The sequence below is a fragment of the Scomber scombrus genome, chromosome 14 (genome assembly GCF_963691925.1).
Source record: "Scomber scombrus chromosome 14, fScoSco1.1, whole genome shotgun sequence".
Lineage (NCBI taxonomy): Eukaryota > Metazoa > Chordata > Actinopteri > Scombriformes > Scombridae > Scomber > Scomber scombrus.
Window position 1 is genome coordinate 14,972,586 of NC_084983.1, and position 24,920 is coordinate 14,997,505.

At 39.4% G+C, this 24,920-nt stretch overlaps 1 protein-coding gene across 2 annotated transcripts; it reads left to right on the top strand.

The window, feature by feature from the left end:
* The first annotated feature begins 12,450 nt into the window (after positions 1-12,450).
* supt20 (SPT20 homolog, SAGA complex component) lies at positions 12,451-24,436 on the top strand. 2 transcript variants are annotated; one of them, XM_062433164.1, is made up of 24 exons: positions 12,451-12,571; positions 13,113-13,208; positions 13,390-13,425; positions 13,579-13,704; positions 14,365-14,491; positions 14,611-14,714; positions 14,946-15,062; positions 15,236-15,289; positions 15,585-15,724; positions 15,945-16,101; positions 16,325-16,381; positions 16,522-16,599; positions 17,419-17,588; positions 17,672-17,704; positions 17,816-17,927; positions 18,305-18,410; positions 19,129-19,281; positions 19,869-20,181; positions 20,285-20,400; positions 20,662-20,717; positions 21,308-21,418; positions 22,330-22,420; positions 23,150-23,238; positions 24,278-24,436. In XM_062433164.1, the coding sequence occupies exons 2-24, from the start codon at positions 13,206-13,208 to the stop codon at positions 24,422-24,424; spliced, it is 2,496 nt and encodes an 831-aa protein (XP_062289148.1). In that variant the 5' UTR covers positions 12,451-12,571; positions 13,113-13,205; the 3' UTR covers positions 24,425-24,436. The 2 variants fall into 2 exon arrangements, with proteins under 2 accessions (XP_062289148.1, XP_062289149.1); XM_062433165.1 differs by lacking the exons at positions 12,451-12,571; positions 23,150-23,238.
* The last annotated feature ends 484 nt before the right edge of the window (positions 24,437-24,920 follow it).

The following is a 24,920-nucleotide window of genomic DNA, read 5'->3' on the forward strand; positions in this document are numbered from 1 at the left end:
CTCTTCAAATCACTTTGACTCCTTATTTCACTCATCATGCAATTATTATGAAGACATTATGGAAAGAGCAGATGTTCCTGTTTGTGTCCACATCTGTTTTCCCTTGTATATATGCGTGTTTACTTGGTAATGAGTGGTAGTGTTGTAATTCCTAGATTTTCTGAGCAAGTCAGAAAGTAAAATAATAATGGAGTAGGAATTAAATCGTAATTCGCTCTGATAATCATGCTACGCCTACAGCAGTGTAACAAAAGGGCAAAATAAAGAGCAAATAAAGCAACTGTTCTGCACTACTTGCATCAACTCTGCAAATGCTCATCTCCTTTTTCAGGGCTGATATTAACATGTTGCTGTGTTTGTCTCATGCTATCTAGCTGAAATAATAAATGTGCAGACACTTACTTATGGTATATTATCTGGGTTGCAATCACCACTATTTCCTCGTTGTACAACCTGAAGTTTTGTGTGCGACAGATTTTTCAGTTTGTGAGCAACCAAAGTGGTCTTGATAGGAGCTCCCAAATGTACACAGCCGTGATGTCTCCATCTTTTGTTATAGTCATTGGTTTGTTTTCCATGTTTATGCCTGCATGTGAACCTTAGCCCAGTGGTGGGTTTCCAGTGGGCTGCTGAGCTGCTGGCGAGGTTATAGACCAGTTAATCCCTGCGCCAACCCAAACATGCATCCAGCTGCTGCTTATCTGAGAGTAAAAACAGGAGCTCTGTGTGTTTGTGGTTAAGTGTGCTGCCCGTTTTTGTCCTTTCGAGTTTCAGGCAGCAGCTAATGGAGAGAAAAACACTGAGCCATGTCGTTATAGAGCAAGATTTGACCATGTTGCATGCATTCACACATCCATGTTAAACTGAGCTGAGCCTCTTTCAAGAGGAGAATCGACCGCAGTAAAATATAGCTGTAAGAAGAGTCACATGCTGTGTCACATCCTGACAAAGATAATTAAGGCCTCAGCTCTATGTTGGCAGCAGTAATGAGAGAGCAGGAAAATGTATCTGGTCATTTCCTGAAAATCTGTTTCTGGGCAGTTCGCTTTCACTGGACGTTTACTCACATACTCTGGCCTCATTTTTAGGTGAAGGGAGAGGAGCTGCTTATTTCACACAAAGCAATTTCAACTTGTTGATTTGATAATTGGCACAACAGGAATATGAAGGTAAAAGTGCAGTCTATGGTGCCAGGTTAGACATTGTCAGACAGATGTTTCTTGTTGCCTCCCTGTTTTCTTTACATACATATTTACAGTATTTGTATGTGCTTAGTAGTTCTTAACTCCCTGTCCTTCTAATCACAGATTAGTGACTAACTAAGAAATTAAGACCATCAGGATGATAAATGGTGCTGTAAGAATTGTATATTTCTTGTGACTGCAAAAAACAAACATACCAGAAAGTGAAATAAACAATAGAAACAAATGCCTGCTCCTTTAGCCAGTGAAGACCTAATTACACATTGAATCAATCAAGGCTTTGTTTATTATGACTCCATGGGGGAAATACATCCAAGACCAATAACTGCACCATGCTAACACAATGAAATTAAACAGTGTTTGTTGGTTTGGACAATAAAAATCCATTGCTCATTCTGTTCTCCTCTCAAGAACCCATCCCCTCATATTACTTGGGCCATCTTGCTGTTTCGGGACAATATCCAATGGTGATGTTCGCTTTCACTCATCAAGCAACTCTTATGCCGCTTCTCTGGGAGTAAATAACCCTGATTTGGCACAGAAACTATTGGACTCCTCGATGTGAAGCTGCCATTGACCACAGGGAGTGCCAAAGAGTCATGAAAGGTAACATTATTGAAATGTAGACACGCTACCAAGCAACTACAAGTTCAGAGAAGCAGCTGCCAAAGCTTCAGCTCTTAAATTCAAGTGTCTTTGTCTTCAGTAAGTTTAAGTGTTGCTCAGTGTAGCTCCATATGGTTGATCTTATAATTCCCTAAAAATTCAGAGGGAAAGCCTTCAGCTCATGCTCATCTACCAGCACCAACATAGGACCCAAAGCCTCTTCTCGCTACAAATAAACACTAACTGTATTAAAGAATAATTCTGCTTTATTACAACTTGGGTCTCATTTTTACTTTACTCACTTGTGATTTTACTTACCAAACCAACTTCTGAGATCTGGGAGCACAGCAACATTGTTGTAACAAAGTCCGAACGAGCAAGAAACATGAGCAGTCAGATGATCAAACAGTTAGTAAACAAGTCTGATTATTTTGGGATTCATTTGTGAATTAGCTCATGTGAAATTACAGTTATAATCCTTAATTGCACTGGGAAAACTTTGGGTCAAAGTTGAAGGGAAGTTGGTCCATAAACTGGAATGGGTGTGGACAACAAAGTTATGTTAATGAGTATACTGTTTGCCTTTGGTTTTTCGCCAAATAAATTTTGGCTAAACTGTTTTGGGGGTTTTTCAAATGATTGTCTGACTGTGTTTTAGCAATGTAACCAATCTCAGCAATTATGCAGTGCTATCTTCTTCTTATTGATAGGAATGATGCCCAAAACCACAAAAGTAATACCCAAGTTGTAATTGGAATGATCTTCTAATCAATATTGACTCAGTAACCGGTTTTATCTAATTCACATGAACTTTTTGAAAGTCTCCAGGGTCTTTCTCCTCCCTGATTTTTGGCAAAATGTGGAAGACTAAGGACATACAGGTCACATGAAAGATCCAACTGTGATCTCAGCTGGACTAAAAGCTCACTGTCACATGGTTCCCCTTCCTAATCTCCCTATTTTACCCCAAACAAAAGACATAATACAGAGAAGTTAGGAATTCTTGCTAGCCTTCTGGGAAGTGTAAGACTGAGCAAACTACCAGAGAAATCTTCTCTCTCGCACTCTTTCTCTCTCTCTTTCTCAGCTTTGTGATGGATGAGGTCAGCTTGGACCTCACAGAAAGAACGAATGCTGCAGCTGAAGAAAAACATTTAAAAAAGGGAATTCATTTATGCATGTGTACAGACAATGTCATGGGAACAAAGGCCTTTGAACTGAAGATCAGTGGCTTAATTGAAGACAGCCTTTTAGATAACATTCTCCTTTCTTCCCTCTGTTTCACTGTATGGTACATAATTATGACTTGCCCACACGCTACTTTCTGTAAGTCGTAAAACAGCTCTGAACTCAAATCAACATAGTCCCATGTCTGGAAAAGGTCAGATCAGACAATAAAATAAAATAATAGAGGTGCACTTCTATTATGTTGTTCTAACCAAATACAGTAATATTCAGCACTAAACGATATTCTGTACATTTAAACCAGATTTATGCAGAGAAAGCCATTTGTCCTGCAGCTACCAGGCCAAATCTCTTTAGGTATTTTGCTCCTCTCCTCTGTGAAATCATGAGATTTTTCTTCAGCACTGTAATCCTATACAACAGGACAGAATAGCTCATTGTTTGGAACAATAGCTGAGTCACAAGCTCATGGTGTGCAATCCAGATATGCAGCTATAATCCACAACTGGACACCATAAAACTGTGAGTAGTGGCCCCAGCACCACAAAGTAATTTGTTTTTCCTACATTAGTAAAGTAACAATGAGCATCTCCTGCTTTTTTTTTTTTTTACATATTATACACACTTTTGACCGATACGTAATTTCGCCCACTTGCCTGTTGAAAGGTAATGCCTGAAAGGTTCTCGGACTAATATGAGCGAGAACGTAAACAGAGGATCACTTTTAGAGAAGTAAATAATTTATAGTTCCTTTTCACTCTTTGAGTATTGTCAGTAACATTTTCTTCAGTGTTATTAAACTGTGTAAAACATTTTCAAGAATTGGAAGTTCAAACTTTTGGTTTAGATGCATTTTGTGTGCAGTTAGTGGATGAACTTAAGTTAGAATAAGTAATTGTTGGTGCTGCTGTTGAATATCTTGCTTTCATGTGATGTAATGTCACTGTCTTGATCAGTTTTAAGGAACAATACTTTTCATAATGCCTCTTTACAAATGAGCTATCCACTAATTATTGCTCATTTTGAGTCAATGTTTTGTACCTAATTATTCATCATGATTCTAAATATTAGAAGAGCAGGTGTTTATTATTTTGTTATACAACTGTCAGGAAACACAAGATTGTGTGAGTGTAACACATAATAAAATGTTAGTTCCTGAACTTTTTACCATATAATTTGAAATATGACATCCTCCAGAGAATTATTTAATCTGACAATCTGCTTTTGAAAGTTCTGGCTTTGGAAAATCATGACATCGCTGCACTTGGGCCGAGGTTGATGTTGTAAACTCCAGCACAGCTGCAGTCCTCATCTCTTTGCTCATGAGAAGAAAAAAAACCTCACTGAAATGGAAAAGTCTCTATACTGTTTTGACTTTCCACATATGTCAAGGTGAGAGAGGCATGAAGGTGAGACAGACCAGGGAGTGGAGGAAAGAAGAATAAGAGTAAATGTGAGTACAATATATTTCTTTACCTACTGCTTGTCAGCACCGTGTGACGAGTCGCCATTCCCCTGGACATGCAAATATGTCTTTGTCATACACATACACACACACAAACACACACCCTGCTATAATTTTATGATCCACTAGTACATCTGAATGTTTAATTTCTTTCAATAGCCACCTCCCTCTCTCTCCACAGTGTGCTTGTTTGTTTGACTCACAGCTCATCCTCGAGACTGGAAAAACGTGAGCAGAGCTCATGGCGCAGCAAAATAATGACTGCATCTAGTCCCTCTGTCCTCTCTGTAAACAAAATAACATGGTTCTAATTGAGAAAGGCTTTTTTATGGTGAGTTTTCTATCACGCCTCAACACTTTTTGGATTTGAAAGCCTCCAGCAGCTTAGCTAAAGAGCCTGTCACATGCCAGGAATTTGGAAAGTCATCTTATTCTTTTTTAGTCTGCAGTTTGACTTCTCATTACTAATCTCTGATATTAACGTTTTAGCTTTTTTTCCTTCATAAAGTTTTTATTCACAGGTGTTATTATGACTCATCAGAAGCAAATGTTGGCAGGTACATAAGACCACCACCACCTCTCAATCTCTCAACACTCCATTACTAGTCCTGTGAAATCATTGTAGGAGCAGCAATTAAATGTAGACAAATAGTGATAATTTGGTGCCAAATGAAGATTGGAAGAGTATAACCATTTAAAAAATGTATAGAGTAAATGAAAGCAAGCCAACAACCCAGAGAATCTTTAATTTAAATACTTTTAGTCTCACCTTTAACCATGAGCCACTGCACAAAGCTAAAGCAACATCTTCATGTTATGTTTGGTTGTGCAGTTCTGTGTAAAAAAGCAAGAATGATTGTGAATGCAATATCATTTTCTATGACCTATATGTTGACTATGCAATTTTCAGTTTAGGTATCTTAACTATCATGATCACTTACAACATCCATAGCAGAACAGAGCAGAGACTGCTATAAACAAGGCCTTTTCTTAATATTAAAAACAGCATTTGGTATGCATTAAGAAAATAGAATTAAACTCAATGAGCAGTGCATACACAAGCTGATTTCCTAAAGTTAAAATCCGGTCTCTGTTATTCACTAAATGTCCAACTCCAACTGAATCTATACTAAACCTGCCCATACAAACCAAAATAGACAATTCATGTTCCCCAGAGGTCTCAACTCTGGATGCACTCATGAAAATCAAGAGTTGTTTACACTACAATCAAAATGCTGTTTACATGTCCCAGATGTCCCAGACAGCAAGTGATCACCTCTACCTTGCTGAAGTGCACCTTGGATGGGCAGAATAATTGATTGCAGTGCCTATTTTGGAGAGGAGCTCAAACCCTGCAGCTATGTCCACATGGTTGCAATGCAGGATTTAATTTAAGGCTTTGTAACTATCCAACTGTCAGTTTTTATTTGTCAAGGATTAAAAAAAATTCCCACAAACTAATTTGATCTGAGGGCAGATCTTATTCCTATGCTGTCATCAGTATGCTAATTTGCCCAGGGCACTTTCAGAACCATTTACCTTTTAAATTGTAGTCTTACATAGCATCCTTCTCTTTTGTTGATGGGAATGCAAATTGCAGTCAAGGAATGGCATTCAGTAAAGTCAAAATATAAGAAGCAAGACACATCACACCAGCATATTGACAGCCCATAATCATCATTGTCATCACCATTATCATACTGGACTCTACTGTAACTGACTTATAATATATAACATTGCATTTGTAGTAAACATGTCCTCACTCACTTTGGCAGATTTATTTGACTCAGCTCATATTGACTATGACGCTAAAAGCCTATCACCATATGGAAGACACTATTAGGCCTTTCTGATACTGCCAGGCATTTCAACCCCATATAATTTTGTCTTTTCTCAATTAGGGGGTTTCTTCAATACCATGTCCAACTCTCCAGCTGTTCAGTATTACATTCGTATTTATTCCAAGTTCCAACCAAGCACAATCTTCACTGGTGAGGACATAAAGAATAAATTATTGTGAGGACGCATGTCGGTTCAACACCACAGCCTGGGTCTTTGGTAATGTCCTGGAGAGAAACCAGTCAGAGGGAAAAGCTACAAAGATGGTGCTCATTGTGCAATGTGAAATGGACTTTTATACACATAAAATGTCCAAGACCCATTGGTTTGATTATGGGATTTTTTTTTTTTTAAATCGCTATCCAATAAGTGGTGTTGCTGTGATCTACACTGATTAAAATCAGTGATGCGTCATTTCTGGTCAATTTCCCATAATAAAGTACACTCTGGGATTTGATTCAACAGAGAAATAGGGATTACTGAGGCGATCCAAACCATTTTAATACAACAAATACACTAAAAATGAGGCACTGGCAGCATCAGCAACGCATGTGAATTCAAACTTACTGTGAAAAAAGAAATCCTGTCCTTTGTCTTCAGAAGAAAGGGTTTTTGTAATGAGACTGACCCTACCTCTTGAAAGAAAGGGTGTCTGTGTGTGTCTGTGTGTGTGTGTGTGTGTGTGTGTGTGTGTGTGTGTGTGTGTGTGTGTGTGTGTGTGTGTGTGCGCGCGCGCGCGTGTGTGTGTGTGGTGTGTGCGTGTGTGTGTGTGTGTGTGTGTGTGTGTGTGTGTGTGTGTGTGTGTGTGTGTGTGTGTGTGCAGCACCTTTCTGTCCTCATAAAGTTGCTGTTTATCCTGTTGAGGCATTGATGCAGAAAGAAAACTTGGCAGATCAGTCAACCAGAAGAAAAAACAAAACTGCTCACTGAAGTTTGAACAAATAGTGGTAACATTAATTTTATATAAGTGTTATTTTAAATCCATGTGCTTAGCAGTATCTTGTTCCTTTTATAATGGCTTTTAAAATTAAGATAAATGTGTTTATTGTCACGTTTCTTAACCCTCGTGAAGTGTTTAAAGGGAACAGTCTGTGTTTTTGAGTGACACCTATAGGAAAAGTACAACATATTAAGTGTAAAAAGTGGTCAAAAGTGAGTCCGCACTTTTCTATCATCTAAACCTGTAGACCTGATTCATTCTTTTGCTCTCTGGACATTTTAGGCACACCTTTATAGAAACATAATGTCTTCTACTACAGTAAATATCTGTTGTTTGCTGCTCTTACATATTAAAAACATGAATTTACTCATATTTTCTTATTTCTTAATCTTATAAATCTACTGTGTCCAGTTATCCTTTATCTATCAGTATCTGGACTTCTTGCCTGTGGAATGCAGCCTGATGAATCTGCTATCCTGCTCTTCCCCCTACTGTACGACTATGGGACTTCAACCCACCAATATGTTTACATTGTATGATATGGGCTGCAGTTGCACATAAATCATTTTAAGCTGTTGTTTTGTGTTTCTCTCAAATTTTCCAAAATGAATGTTTCCTCCAGAATGTAGAAACATATGACATGTTTTTTAAACTATAAAACTATTCTCAGCCTACATGGTGAACACAAAGTAGCACACTGGCTATTTTTGGAAGCACACTCAAATAGTTATCACTGCTTCCTCCTTTGTTACTGGTTTTCTTTCCCTCTTCATTCCTTAGCCACCTTCGTTCTTACACTTCTTCCATTAATTATTTCATTCATTGCTCCCCTTTAGCCAACAACAATACATTTATGTAGCATGTGATCCTGCTATACTGATAATCTGTAAAACCCTGCATGTGTTTTATGTAATTATTATTATTTATTATATCTCATTAAGATGCAATGCATGACCTTCATTTCCATTTGATCATGTATTCTGTAATCATTGGTAAAGTGTCATATCTGGACTGCAACTCTATGAATTAATCTTGGATGTATATATTTTCTATCATATTGCTATCCCTACTGCAAACTTGGTCACTTGAAGTTAGAGTTAGCAGTCCAATTAGCCTCTAATTGCTTGTATATTAATCATTAATCATACCATGACAAACCACTCTGGATATACTCCATATCCTCTCCCTGCAATAGTCTGGTGGGTGGAGTTGTGTCATCAGGGAGATTCAGCTCATCTGGACTGACAGGCATCTAAGCTGGTAGTCACTTGCCCTCTCTCTTCTGGCTTCCACCCTGTTTGTTTTTGTCTATGTTTAGTTTTGTTTGTCTTTTGGCTATGAGTAATACATCTATTTTTCAATACAACGCATGTGTGACCTCCCCTCCTTTGTCCAGCCTTGAGATGGGTTGCGACAATGACTTAAAAACATGCAATACCATAATCTTATTTAAAAAAGTACTTAAAAACAGGATGATTAATTTATATAAGTTAGAGTAATGAGTGGTGACACGTGCTATGCTGCTGCTGTTCTGTTTTCTGTATGTTTGATTGTCTTCTTTTTTTTTTTTTTTTCTCCTCTTTTCTTTTGAGGAGGAAGGAAGTAGGGGAGGAAGAAGGGAAAGGAGAGGAGAAGGGAGGGGGAAAAAAAGGAAGAACAAAGGGAAATCGAATCAAGCAGCTTCTCTCTTTTTACTGTTTTGTGATTGCTTATTTCATTTATTAATAAATAACAAATTGTACATTTTAAATTTTTATTTTTTATTTTTTAATTAATCAGAGTTGTAACAGGGTAGGCGTAATAAGCTATGCTTCAGCCTATGCCTTTTCGGTCCAAATTTTCTTTTTCTGTTTACTTATTGTTTATTCTGATTGATGTTTTTTTCTTTATTTATTTATTTTTTTTTCTTTCTGGTTTGTAACCTTTCTTTTAATGACATGATTGACTGAAATAAACTAACTAAAACTAAAACAATAATCAGATGGCTAGACTATCGATTTATTATTAATCAATTAATAATAATTTCAATTATACCTCTATGGTCTGTTGATGATCAACAGTAAATGGATAAATGAATGCAAAAATGTTAAATACACTAAAAATAACTAAACTAAAAAAGTAAAAACAGACCCAGTGAGAAACAGCATAACAACTACTGGAAGCTCCTTGCTTGCACTAAATTAAAGTATTGATTAAAAGTTCTGATGTGCACACATTAATGAAGGCACAGTGCAAAAGATGAACATCACAGTGCCTTTAATAAATCATGCATGACATTACAAAGGCACTCACGTGCTTTGCTCTAAGTGTGAATATTTAATTCTTATTAAATTAGGGAATTTCCAACTTCTTTTACTGTATGTTCAGGTCAAGCATGGCTGGATTGGTCATCAAGGGTCCACTGGATAAAAACAAAAGAGCTGCTGGGCTCTCATTGAAATCAATTTCCTACTTCTCTCAGTGCAATTTTTACAGTTTTTTCTATGCTAGAACATTACTTGGCCTCGATTTAGTATTAGGAAAAAACAACATATCAGTGCAAAGCTTAGTAATAATGAACCTGAAACAATTTAGGCACACATGCTCTCAGGTAATAAAACAGAACTCATCTTTTTCATATTGTGCCTTATGTTGCATATTCCAAAACAAACTTTCAATTACATTAGCACATGCTAGTTAAGTAAACCTTAGTAGTTTGTTTGTTTGTTTGTTTGTTTATTGGGATCCCCATTAGCAATTGCGCTGGGCAATAGCTACTCTTTCTGGTGTCCACACAGAAAAACAATACAGTTATAAAAACCCACAACATTATACAAAAATGCAATATAACAAAAAAGATGAAAGAAAATGAGAACATGCAAAAAAGTGACAACATTCAAAGCATACAGGGAAAAAAACACACTTAAAAGAGGAAAATGAAATAAAAACCACAGAAAAGAAAAGCATGTCATCCCCCTATCAGTCCAGGATGAAAATGCCGGGCAGTCTCCAAGCACATCATATTAATCCAAATTTTACATCAAATCAGATTTACATCAAGGTGAAGCGACAACTTCACAACTCCCAAATCACACCAGAAAAGAAAAGACAGATCTCTATCCATATATATGTATATATATATATATATATATTTACATATTAATACAGGTGAGGATTTATACAGTCACACAAATGTACGACATGTACAAAAAATTGGTTATTGAGAATTAATGAAGTTGATTTTAAGCTGTTTCTTATATTTTATTATATCTTTGATTTCAATAATTACACAAGGTAACAAATTCCATTTCGACATGGCTCTATACATAACAGTTTTTTTCATTGCATTAGATTTGGGTATCAGCACAGTAAACATTCCTTTTGCCACCTGTCTGGTTGAGTAATTATGCCTGTTATTAGTGTAATGAATTAGCTCGTATAGACAATTACGTTTTTTGTTGATGCAGATATTCCTAAAAAGTTGTAACTCTTTGTTCAGAGCTTCAGATAGGTAATCTACAGAGGTTGAGGACATGTATAATGTTGTGTCATAAGCATACATCGAAACATTTGCTCTGTTTAAAGCCAAAGGTAGGTCGTTTGTGAATATTGTGAATAGTAGCGGCCCTAGACAGCTCCCTTGTGGTATTCCAGACAATACATTTATTGAGTTAGATAGTCCCCCATTAAAGAAAACTCTCTATGTCCATTAGGCTATTGTCTATAATCTGTGTAAAGGCAGTACATGTTGAATATCCATCCCTATAAGCATGCTGAGAGTCTACAAACAATCGATTTTCAGAGAAATGGTTCTGTATTTGATAATACTATCTAGTAAACCTACGTAGTAAACCTACGTAGTAAACCTTTTGGACTCCAGTCGTCAACTTTGCAGTAATCATTATTAAGGCCTGTCATGTTCTTTGTTTTGTTTACTTGGCCTATTTTTTGTATATTTAGCAAACATCAAAACATCATTTTAGGCCAGCAGTACATGATTGATGATGACTATCTCAAATTTATCTAAGATATATTACTTGAAGCCCCTCTCCACTGAAACAAATGTTTTTCTTCTTGTTCCTACAGATGGATGATTGAGCTTCACTATGCATAATGATGTATGTGCATTGTTTGAAACTGCAAGGCCATTTTCACATCAATCTACTGAAAGTGGAATGTTTCTCTGTGCTCATTGAAAATCCAGTTTTAAGTGGCAGGCCTATGAGCATGACACAGCTAGTTTAGAAGCCAATGCTGGTCCAAAATTCAACTTAAACAAGTGTGATGTGGAAACTTGAAGCCTCAAGAACCGACAGGCTATACTGACAAAGGATTTTTCAGTGAGTAGAAGACATTTGTCTATTTTTCAAAATAAACTTATCATCATACAGCCCTCACAATCAGGTGATTACATTTAAATGGTAAATGTACTGCATTTATATTGCGCATTTATATTTCTCTGATCACTCAAAGCGTGCAATACATGTCAACATTCACAGATTAATGCACTCATGGCATGCAAGGTGTCAACCAGCTCATTAGGATCTGATCTAATCTAATGCACATTCACACACTCACACAGCACTGGCACAGCCATATTGGAAGCCATTTGTGACATGCGGACAGGAGGAGACAGGCATCGACCCGCCAGTCCTCTGATTAGTGGATGACCCACTCTACCTCCTGTGCCTCAGCCACCCCAAAGCAGTTTCTATCAACTATTTTACTATTTTCAGCAACTGCAAATAAAAACTAAACTAAAACTAGTCAATTCCTCAAAATAAGAATAAAATAAAAAATAAAAATACTGAATCACTTGTTAAATTAACTGAAACTAAACTGAAATTTAAAAAAATTTAAAAATTGGAAGAAATTTAAAAAAAAATTAAAAGTCATGAAAATGTCAGAACTATAATAACCCTGGTTGGCAATAAATGTTAGGCTGTTTATGTAGGATATCTCTGTATGTCTTGAGGGGATCTGGAGAAACCAGCTGCATCAATTCAGAGGCAGTTGCAAACAGGCAATTACTCAGCAAAATACATGCGCACACTTAATAAATGTGCACATTCTCCTTGTGCAAAGGGGCCAACCATGGATGTATAATGAGATCTTGTACTACATCCATGGAGCCAGCACGTCTGTCCCTATTGATCGAGCATTTATCAGCAACATCAGTTGTAATACAGACGCTTGAATGTGGCTCCGCCCCCAACGCTGCCCAAACCGGAAGTTTAGCTGTTGTTGTCACACTGGAAGAAAATGGCTGCCGCTCCGACTTTTTTTCAATGAAGACACAATTTCATTTCGTTTTCTTGCATCGGAGCTACAGTCGACCGCTATGCAATCCACAAGGCAAGTCCATCCTGCTCGTTGAGATTGACATCGCTTTATCGGTTCGTTTCCCAGGCGACGTGACATCATTAGCGTAGCCTGGTAACTTGCAGCTTGCCCAGGAACGGGCTAGCATGCTAACGTTAGCCATGTTAGCCTCAGCGGTCAGGCGTCAACGAGCTTGTTGCTATTCAGCCACTCTCTTGCCCTGAGCTTACAGTCACCAGAGTTCACTAACCATAGCTAAGCAGTTGTATCCACTCTGAGACAAATAGTGCATGTATTCACTTTGTTGAACTATTCGAAATATAACCCGAAGGATGAAACAACTTTGATGATACAGTTTCGCTCGTCGCTCTTCTTAGCTGTGTGTGTGTGTGTGTGTGTGTGTGTGTGTGTGTGTGTGTGTGTGGCATCTAATTGAGTACAAGCCAGGCTATTTGGCATCAGTGCTGTGTTAACAACCTGGCACCCACACCGAGTGTATCTGTGTTCATTTAACTGCCCTCTGCGTATTATTTGACCATGCTGCTTGCAATACGTCTGCTGTGTTGCTGTGCAGGGTGTGAATGGTCACGTTAGGAAGGTGACAGTGTGGGGCAGAAAGGACAGCATCGTCTACCGTCACTCGCCTTGCATCTGGCGGTGGACCACAATGGTAAGTTTAATATCTTTCAGGTTTCATTTATTTTCTGCATAACCATTCAGTGGACATCCAGTGATGTTTTATACCAAATAAAAAAAAATATTGCATTACAATCACCAGAACTGGCACAGATGTTTTCCACTTCTACTGTGACTGATCTGTGTTTCATTTTATTCTTCATTACTCCCCTCAGCAACAAGTTTTGGAATATGCATTGGATCGAGCCGAGGTAAAAGCCATTATGTTGGTCTTGTAGGCTTGTGGAAAGAGAAAGGAATAGTGTTTTGTCAGGTGTATCACTGCATGCACTAGGCACTGATCATATTAGTCAGGAACCATATATCACAGCATTCCTTAATACAGTGTGTTATCTCTTATTCAGTACATTGTTGAAAGTGCTCGACAACGACCGGCCAAAAGAAGGATATCTTCAGGCGGGAGGAAGAGTTTGTATCAGAAACTCTATGAGCTGTACATAGAGGAATGTGAGAAAGAGCCAGAGTTAAAGGTTTGTATCATGCAACTTTACTCTCAGTTATAACTTGATAATTATGGCTATGCATGGAAACTTTGTTCATTCCAATCAATAGTGAAGGAGTGGGGATAAATGTGATCTAACTGTCATTACAGACTTATAACATACACAGGTCAGTAATTACATTGAATACATTTAAAGTTTATCAAGGTAAGAAGTTGTAGTAATGGATTATTTTTGCATAGTTTGTTTTTTACAAACTAAAGTAGGCAAACTAAATCGTCTGGATGTATTTGGTATTGTGCTGTCAGATTTATTATTAAACTTGGTTATTAATGTACCTGGACATAGTAACCAAATAATTCATTGTTAAGTTATGTGGTTTGTGCTGTAACAATTCAGCCACAGGGGCACTCCAGGTGCACATATTTGTACATTTGAAAATGTGTGACATATTTTATTTTATAATGACAAAACAATGTCAGTCCTTGTTATTTTTTATTTTTTAAAGCATTTAAAAGCGTGCAATTACTGTACTAGTACTAGTAAAAACTGTAACTCAAAGTATGTGAATTGAAAGCAAAACTATATACTTTCTCCTATATAATGGGTTAAGTCAAAACTGTATGAGATTTGTTGCTAATATGAGGGATTTGTCTCTTATATGTGTGGTTTTTTGTTGCCTTTCTGAAGAATTTGAGAAGAAATGTGAATCTACTGGAGAAGCTGGTGTCTCAGGAGTCTGTGTCATGTTTGGTGGTCAACCTGTACCCTGGGAATGAAGGCTATTCTTTAATGCTCAGGGGCAAAAATGGGTCCGGTAAGAGAAGTCAATAAAAAAGTTACTTAAGTCTGTTCAGTCGTCCCAGTTATGTTTTTCTGATCTGTGTAACACATTTGTTACCAATATGTGACATACATATTTGTCTTGTTTACTAGATTCTGAAACCATCCGTCTGCCATATGAAGAAGGAGAACTGCTGGAGTACCTGGATGCTGAGGAGTTGCCTCCTATTCTGGTAGATCTGTTGGAGAAATCACAGGTGTGTATGCTCATCTGCACATATACAAATGTACATACCAACATGCGTACAAAAAATATTATGTGGTGTGACAGATTAAACTAAAAGTATCCTATACTCAAAGGCTTCAGATGTGTTAAACAGGACTATATTATCCATATCCTAGAGTAGTTTCTTAATGGTATTTGCCTTGTAATATCCCTTTTTGTATCCATCTGTGGGTTGACATGTGACTTGTGCATTGTGTCTCAGGTGAACATCTTCCACTGCGGATGTGTAATAGTAGAGGTGCGAGACTACAGGCAGTCTGGTAATACTAAGATGCCCACCTATCAGAGCAGACACATCCTGCTGCGGCCAACCATGCAGGTAAACCAACTGAATGTGTAGAAAAGCTCTCTCACATAGGCCAAAATAAACTGTAAAACAAATATGCAGATACTATTTGAGCAAGTATGATTTTAAACTGGAATTAGTGATTAACCGACATTTAACCTTCAACTTATAAATGCTTGTTTTTTAATCTGTTTTTTGTTCTGCAGACTTTGATCTGTGATGTCCATGCCTTGACCAGTGACCACCACAAGTGGACACAGGTAAGGTGTCAGCACTAATGCTATGAAACACTTACCTGGATAAACTCAGTCATGCCTGCAAATGCGTTCTTTTTTTCCAAGCTCTGTAACAGAGTACTTGAAGCAATCTCAGGTATTTGGTATTAGCAATTCAGCCATAGGAAATCAACAATAGCACAAGTTATGTTGATGCTGTTGCCTTAGCTAATGACAATTACTTCATCATAGTTGGCAGTCCTCCTCTGTGGCTTGAGTCCTTTTAGAATTAGCACATTGCACAGATGTTTTCTAGATCAGTCTTTTTTCTCTGCTTTAGGATGACAAATTACAACTGGAGAGTCAGTTGATTTTGGCAACGGCCGAACCCCTGTGCCTGGATCCCTCCATTTCTGTCACCTGCACAGCCAACCGCCTGCTTTACAACAAGCAGAAAATGAACACTCGCTCCATGAAACGGTACTGGACACACACACACACACACATACTAACACTCACCAAGGTTGGAGTAAAGTCGCTTTGAATTCAGTTGTGCCAGGAAATAAATGCTTTTTTATGAATGTTTTCGTTTTAGTGAAAGAGCTGAGAATGAAAGCTCTGTGATTATGAAAAGAGAAAGTCTCTTAATCAAGTATTGGCCTTTTTAAAGACACACACTGCTTGTTTACATGTATCGTAGGTGTTTCAAGAGACACTCTCGAGCTGCACTGAACAGGCAGCAAGAGCTGTCCCACTTGCCCATGCCACCGCAGTTACGACTCTACGACTACCTACAGAGGAGAAAGGAGAGGAAACCTGTTCCTGTCATAGACCTTAAGATCTCCAAGGTTGGAAACGTAAGTAGTCAACATTTGGTTGATCCCACACAATGAAAATTGTTTACCTACAGTATGTGTCCACCCACCTGTTTACTATGCACTGTTGAGAAAAATCTATTATCCGACTACAGCGTAGATCAATGCAGGCTGTCATAGTGCCATTTTTGTCTGTCATTTTTGCTCATACCTCTGTTTTTCTCTGCTGCTTACCTCCCTGCTTTTCTGCTGTCGTCGCTTGCAGTGTGTTGACATGTGGAAGCAGAGCAACTGCCAACTAAGTGTACCGAAGGAAATTGATGTAAGTAGTGCCGTATTACTCTATAACACTGTCATTTAAATGCTTGAGCCAACACCACTTAAAAAGCACTAAAGTCATAGTCTGGCACTTATAATGTAGGGCATAACAAACCAGATGGATTTGCTTATGTGTTGTTCTAGGTGGAAAAGTATGCTGTGGTTGAGAGATCCTTGCAGCTGGAGGACTCCCAGCCCACTACTGTGATCTGGCCTGCTGAGGTAAGTGTGACAGCAGCATTAACACACTTTGAGGGTACAGATCAATAATGGCTGTTGGCTGTTAGAAATAGCGACTATATTTATGTATAAATGTACATTGTTTTTATGTTGTTTCAGTCTCCAGCATTGTCCAAAATTACTACACAGCCTCTTGGTTTTGCACAGAAAATATATTTTCCAAGTGGTTAAACCAACTTATACAGATTCCTTTTTGATGGTCAGCTGCAAATACTATCATGCTCAGCCACAAAGCTGCCGTCAAATGTGGAACGGTTCTGAATTTCACACATGCTTCTGCATTTCTGGGGGGGAAAACATACTGGACTGCAGACAGATTGTTTCTTTCCATAAATGGTGCTGGACTATTTTCCACGTATGTCCAGCATACTTCATCCCTCATGAAAGTCAATGAGACGTAGAGTCATATTTTCTGGGTGCTGGGCCCTAAAACAGGTGGTGATAGACTTAGCCAATATTGTGAAACCAGTTACCAAACTGAACATTAGCGTTTATGACTACGTATTATATAAAAAATCATACCGTCTCTCTGCGGCTACCCCTTCCCTTGCTTGCGCCTCTTCTGCCTTTTCTCACCCTGTCTTGATATATTTTCTTAAATGTTGGGTAAAGTGAAGAATATCCATCAAAACCAAGCCAGAAACACAAATTCCAACATTTTTGATGTGTTCAGTCACCACTGAACCATGATGAGACTTCATAGCTGGCCTCTTCTGCATTTTGGCAACAAATTGAAATGTATTCTGCATGTCATACAAATGTCCTTCAGTCAGATGTTTTTTGTCCACTTTTTACACACAGGAAGTTGTAGATGACTACACGTTTGAGTGTGAGGTCGGGGGTCAAGCCCAGAGGACCAAGGTGTCTATCTTCCAATCGATGGGAGACCCGCTGGTGTACGGGAAGATCTACTGTGCTAAAGAATCAAAGGCAGAGGAGGAGAGCACAGATCTAAAGCTCATACATCCCCCGTAAGGACAGCCTCTTAGATCAATTCAGTAAACATGACTGACTATAAAACTCCACTCTGAAGTCTCTTTAATTTCATTCACAGGTTTCTTATAGGTTCAAAGATAGATGCAGACCGGTAAGTCACCTTTGTTTGCTTTAGTTTGGAGGCTAATGATTTTCGGAAAAACAATTTTAGGGATGGGCTGTTGGAGAGCGTGGTATACATTATGGGTTGTCTGTTTTATAGGTTTCTTGATCAGTACAAAGGAGTGTATGAAAGAGATGTGAAGTGTCAGGTCAAGATGTCCCATAACTCAGGCAACGTGGGACAGGGGCCTCCCTCTCCCAGCAAAGATGAGGTAAGGGCAGCTTTGCTTGGGTGAATGCAAAGTTTGAGGTTTTGTGGAATTTATTTTAATTTTTGTATAGAAGTTGAAAGAAAGTGGCATCTTAAAGAAGGCATTAAAAATAACATGACTAATGTTCAGCTTCATCTTACCTTTTCTGACATGATTTTTTTGTTGTTGTTGATGAAACACAGATTAGAATTTCCTTAATAAATGTACCATCCTAAAAATCAGAAGGCTAATGAGCACTCTTAGTTTAAGATTGACTTTGCTCCTGTGATTTGCACTCAGCATTGTTGAGAAGATTAGTTTTGTGTTACAGTGATGACAGTGATGACAGTGAGTGTGATGCACTGTGGCTAACCGACTGCTTAAAATGTTTTCTGCAGGGTGATGGTATTTCTCCACTGGTCCAGACGTCTGTATTGGGAAAAGGGGTGAAACACCGCCCCCCTCCCATTAAACTGCCTTCAGGATCAGGCAGCAGCTCCTCAGGTACCTTTTAAGAATGATAAAGTGCAAACTTGTAGTGGCTTTACACCACCATTGAAAGCATAAGCAGTGTGGTAGAAAATGGCTTCAGAAAGAAGTGGAAAGTAGTAGAAAGCCTAATTTGTGACTTTTCCTCAGTTGGAAAAATCTCCCCAGTTACTATTTACGGTACTCTTTTTACCCTCCCAAATATAGGATCAAATTCACATCCTTTCTCCTGCGGTTTGTTGAAGGGAATTCTGGAAATCATAGAAATTTTCAAACCAAAGTAGACATGACAGGTTGTTTGGAAAAGGTGGAACCATCAAACCTTACATGGCAACATAAAACACTTCTGGACTGCATCAAACGTCATAATTTGATTAATTAAAAAAAAAAGCAGCACAGACATGTCAGAGTTACAGTTTGCCTTTCATGGCAAAGACTGCAGGGGGATACTCGGGTCAGTTTTGGAAGGGTTGATCCTGCAATACCCCTGGTTAAGATAAGGATCAAGGCCAGAGGCAAACAATATATCATGTATTTTTTGTAGTTTCAGCTGTGGAACATGAAATGTTCATTTACTCAGACAAATTTATGAAGATACGAAGTTTTAGGGCCATAAAGTGATATTGCACACAACGGGCTCAGTGTAAAACTGCCTCCTCACCAGCGTCGACCCAGATCTGTTTAATATTCCCTTTTGTGGTTTGTGAAAAGGCTCCCCTCTTTTTTTCATCAGGTAATCCATATAGTTCCCAAACCAGTGGTCTACTCAAGTGTCCTACGCCCCCTCCAGCCAAAAGCCAGTCTCTGAACAGAAAGCACTCCATGGAGCTGGGCCAGGTTGGCTTGCTGTCACCTGCTTCCCTCTCTCCAATGGGCTCCACACAGAGTGAGTACAGCCGAGTCTGACTAAGTGTTTGATTGCTTGCTTTCATCGGGCACAGTTGTGAGAATGAGAAGTATTGGCATGTCTTCCATCAGCACCTCTCGAGACAATTCACTTTTCCAGATCTTGAATGTTTTTGACATCTGATGAAAAATGACTTTGACAAGGGTCCAGGTCTTAAGAAATATCGAGGAGCCCAAAAAAAAGCACAAAACTACAGGGACGTTTGTGGAACTTGACAAGAACAAAGAGCATTGCATTACCATAACCTATTTTCTCTGTAGTATTATGCACTCTAACTAAAACCATCTGTTGTATAAATTTTCAAAAAATAGGATGAAGTTTTGACAGCTTCATAATTAAAATGTAAATCTTCAGCTGTTCAGGAAGATTAACTTCCATTAAACCCAGGAGCCTTTAACATGAATTTAGCAACAAGTAAAGGATTTAATGTACAGAATGAGTGTAAAATAGTATAAACTCAGTCATTATAATGTAATTTTACAAAGCTTTATTGGCATCACCTTATAAAAAGTACTCTGTGCCATCTTAAATAGTTTTGTCTGTTTTGACCCTTTTTCCCCATTAAGGATCGGGGACCCCCAAGCCATCCACCCCCACACCCACCAACACGCCATGCTCGACCCCACACCCTGCTGACTCTCTCAGCGCTCCTCTCTCGGTGACCCCGACCCTGTCAGACCCTCCCATGGTTCAAAGCCAGTCGCAGCCCACCCTCCTCACGCCTTTCGCCCAGCAGCAACTGGCTCTAAGCCAACCCCTACCCGTAATGACCATTCCCCTGCCCACCATGGGTACATCTATCACCACGGGAACCACCTCGTCACAGGTCATGGCCAACCCCGCAGGGCTCAATTTCATCAATGTTGTCAGCTCCGTCTGGTAAGAAAATATTGAACTATCTTTGATGGCTCCGCTTCATGTTATCAGAGCAGAATGATGCCACGCTGTCACTTTTCATGACCATCATATGTTGTCTGTGTAGCAGTCCTCAGACTTTGATGAGTGGCTCTAACCCCATGCTGGGTCCAGGCCTTAACTTGAGTGGAATCCTGCCACCTGGAGGCCTGATGCCCACCATGCAGTCCGCAACACAGACTGGTAAGAGATTTCAGTGCCTGCTTATGTATTACTAGTATAATTACATATGAGCAGTTAAGACAAGCTATATGACATTAGGGTGAAGTAGTGAGCATGGAGATTACCCTTCAGATGAAACCTTAATATTCTTTTGCATGATAATTAATCCCTATAAGCTACAGGACCCCTGACCTATGACTAGCATCCTATGACATAATCAGCCATTTAAAGCACAGTCTGTACTTTGCTATCTGGTGAATGTAACTCTGTTGTGTGTTCTAGGGAGTCCTTTTGGCCTGAACAGCAGTGCGGGGTTGAGACCACTGAACTTACTGCAGGTATAACTACTGTTAGTAGCATGCACGGGTACATGTTGTTTAGAGATCCAGATCTTGATCCTGATCCTGATCCTGATCCTGATCCTGATCCTGATCCTGATCCTGCACCTTTTGTGGAATAGTAATGAACTGTGTGTGAATCAACTGCACACCTTAATTTTTACTCGCACGTGTTTTCCTATACCTCACTGCATATTTCTTCATTAACACATTTATCAAAATTGGTCTAGTGCCATAAGGGCAAAAACCTTTCCTGATATAGGTCAAGGAATAATGGCAGAAGGTGTAATAATATATTATCTGAATTTAAAAAAACAGCCTGCTTGTTGATCATTGCTTGTCCAATCCCCTTCATAGCCCTTTGTAATTTTGATATGTTGAAAGTGGTAATGGTTTAGTCACCCTGTGTTGTTTGATTTCTTTGTTAATTCTCCCCTTTTTCCCCTCTGTTCTTTTTGCTTTTTGCGTACATGTGCATCATTCTATTCCATCCGCATCCCTTCCTTCATCCTCATATCTGTGTCTGTTACTCCTCCACTTTTTTCGTTTGTTGGCGTATCTGTGTGTGTGTGCGCGTTTGACATCTCCAGATCCCCACTGGGCCTCTCATCTTTAACTCTCTGCAGCAGCCGCAGCTGTCTCAGTTCTCCCCACAGCAGAGTCAGTCAGCCACCTCCAGCCCTCAACAGCAGGGGGAGACGGTGAGTCACATTTGCATACACGCAAACACTGAGCTGACAAAATGTATATTAATTTGATGATTCTTTCATTTAGTAGTTTTGCACAGATTTAGTTGAATAATGTTCACAAAAGAGAAATATGTAATAACAAAGACTAGCAGTTGGTTAAGAAAACTGTGCTACCTAGCTTGGTTAGGGAGGTGTTAATAGGCCATGGAACCAAAGTCACAAACCAGGGCTGTGTGGAACCGAGGCCAGAAAATTAAACCACCTCTAAAAATAGGGCCAAAGCATCTGACAAATATGGCTTTAAAGCAATAATTTGTAATTGCTTTGGTCATCCAACCAACCTCCAGGCTTGAGTCTCAACGGAAAGTCTGTGGAATAACTACATCACAGCTTTCGAGAGACTCTTTGTCCCACAAGAGCAAGCTAGAAAAATCTGCAAGGAGGAATGGGAGAAAATCCCAGAATCCAGCAGTGCTGGGCTGATACTGACTTATTCAAGAAGGTGTTGTTGAAAAAGCTGTAACCACTGCCAAAAAGCATCATAACCACCTCATCACCGTTCTGGACACTCAGAGGGGAATTAGCAGTAACATCTTTTAAAATCACTATTTTTCCCTTAGGTTTCACCATGTCTGTCTTTTGTTGATCACTGATCCTTCTTTATAGTCTTTTGAATATTTAAACATTATTTTGCTTCGTGAAATACTTTTGAGTCCTAAAAGATATCTGGTCTGCTTAAGTTAAGTTGCAATCAAGAAACTTGTGCAAGTGCCTGGCGTTTGCTTTATTAAGACTTTGTAACTTTCTTTCAAAGTGCTGAACAAAATACAGTTTAATACAAGTGTTAGATATTGTGGGGAAGCAAAATGTGTAAAGACCTACTGTCACTCACTGTCTTGTGTTCATTTTGATTTTCTTTGCAGGGTGAACAGGGGACGGACCAAAGTTTAGGAAACCAGCAAACAGCGGTCATCAACCTAGGAGTCGGAGGCTTCATGTCTCCTCAGGCAGCAGGTATGATCACGCACGCACACACACACACACACACACACACACACACACACACACACACACACACACACACACACACACACACACACACACAACCAAATACACACTAAACCCACACAACTCTCTGTAAAACATTTCTCTTCGTCACCTAACCTGTTTCAAAACGAAATGACATCATGCCACTAACTAGTACTAATAAGATACATTTTACTAATGTATTTATTATTGTTATTACTATACAAGAGGACTTGCTGTTTTTAACTAAAATGATCATTTTACTGAAGTTAGCCATTATCCTTGTTATTGGAGCATGTAACAACTGACAGGAGAGTCTCAATTTCCCCCTCATCTCTGCTGCATTCTCCTTTTTTTTCTTTTTATCTATTGTCTTTTTTTTTACCCCCATCCTCATTTCTTTCTCCCCTTGTCTTCCTATCTTCCTTTTCCACCTCACTCACACCTTTCTGGCTCAATTCAATCATGGCACCTGCAATGTTCCCTCTCTTTCTTTCACTCCTCCTCCTCTCTTTTATGTGCTAATGCGTCACTGAACACCCCCCCCCCCCCCCCCCCCCCCCAACAATCCTCCTCAATGTCCCCCATTTTCCTGAATGTGCTTTTTCTCACTTTATCCTTTACTCTATTCCTTCTCCTGCTTCTCTCACTCTTGCTGTCACATCTTCCCTCTGGGGCTCTCTCTCCCCTCCTCCCCCTCCCTCCTCCCCCCCATAGTGCTGTCCCAGTTGGGCTGTGGGCTGGACGGGTCTGGGCCCCCGCTGCCTTCTCCAAGGCTTCAGCAGCAGCATCAGCCACAGATCCAAGTAATACAGCAACTTAAACATCTATATACACATATACAATAGATTCAACTCTGTCTTAATTTAGCTTTATTTAGTGTACATTTGAATGTCAAAGAATAAAAATTAGAGTTCTAAGAGCCTGAATTTTAAGGGCTTTGAACAATAGAAACACTTCAATATGGTAAAAAGATGGTAAAACATATTTTAGTCTGAATCTTTATTATTTTCTTCACCACTTGCCTTATTGAATTTATTTTCTTTGTTGTAGACCCACACTATTTACTCCATCTTGTGTTGTATGTTTTGGTTAATATGTTGTTTGACAAAGAACACAGCAGTCCCAGACACGAGAGCTTGTCGCACTTTCCATGGCAAAAACTAACAGTGTGTCGTACTGGGAGGCATGTTCTTACAAAGCACTTAGCGATCGAGTACATACTGTTGAAACTCTGCTGACTGCATCATGACAGATTACAGATGATAGGCTTCTACACTGTAAGCATGAATCATAAGGTGTTAAAATACTTTTGTTTTGTTTTTGCCCAGTTGAAGTTGCTGACTTACTCAAAGCAGAAAGCACGGTTGCTAAGCTGCATGTCTGTTGTTGCTAAGGTCACAGCCAATAATTCTTGTGTCTCCAGAACGCCACTGGTGCTGCTTGACTGTATCCTGCCTCACTCCCCAGCACACCCCGACTAGCCCCGAACCTGTACCTCTCCTCCTTCCTCTCCCTCTCCTCTGCAACCCATTAACCACTCTTCTGTGTTTCTCTGCACACTCCTCTTGTATGTTGAACCAGGCTTTAGTTTAGCTTCACTAATCCAATACCACTCATAGACTGTCGACAACATACTGTAAAGCACTCTGCTAGAAATATTAAACTTAGTTTGATTCCAGTTTCGGTGAGGGACTCTGCTGACTCTTTACCCCTGCTGCAGATGCTTACACATACTACCGCCTACATAGAAGATCCACTGACAATAACCTGTGTTATCTTGCTTGTGGTAATGTACTGAAAGACCTTCTGATGTTTGTCAATCTTTCCTTCTGCACTGGACAGTTGCAATTCTTGCAGCACCAAATGCAGCAGCAGCAAATGGCTATGGGAGCAGCAGCTCCTCAGGGGGGAGCGCCACGGCAACATACCGCCAGCCAACCAAGAAGTAAGAGGAAGCGAAGCACGCCGCAGCCTCTCCCAAAGTCATGACAGACTAATATCACACTAAAAACCGTTCCCCCATCTACACAAGGACATGAATGATCCATACTGTGCTCTTTGTCTGCCTCGTTGTGGAGACTGCAGACAAAAAAAAAAGACTTTTGTTTTTGTCATTTCTGTTTGTCTTTTTCTAGCTGACGAATTTGTATGTAATGGTTGTCAGAGGTTTTGGAGAACCAAAACCGTGTCCACCATAGAGGATGGGGTTTTTTTTATACCAGGGAGCCCTACACTTAAAGAACCTTAGTGATATTTTTTGAGATGAAACAGAAAAAGATTGGTTCTCGTAGGTAGCAGGCTTCCACAATAATAGTTCCCCTTCAGGAAAGACTTTTCTCTATGGAGGCCCTGTGGACTGATCATTAATGCACATTCTCAGAGGATTCCTCATGAGCCTGCCTGATCCTCCTGCCTCCGCTTGGTTGACCCTGGTAGAAACTGCCCTTTAAGCACGGATCCCAGCTGAGCTTACTGACACCAAACC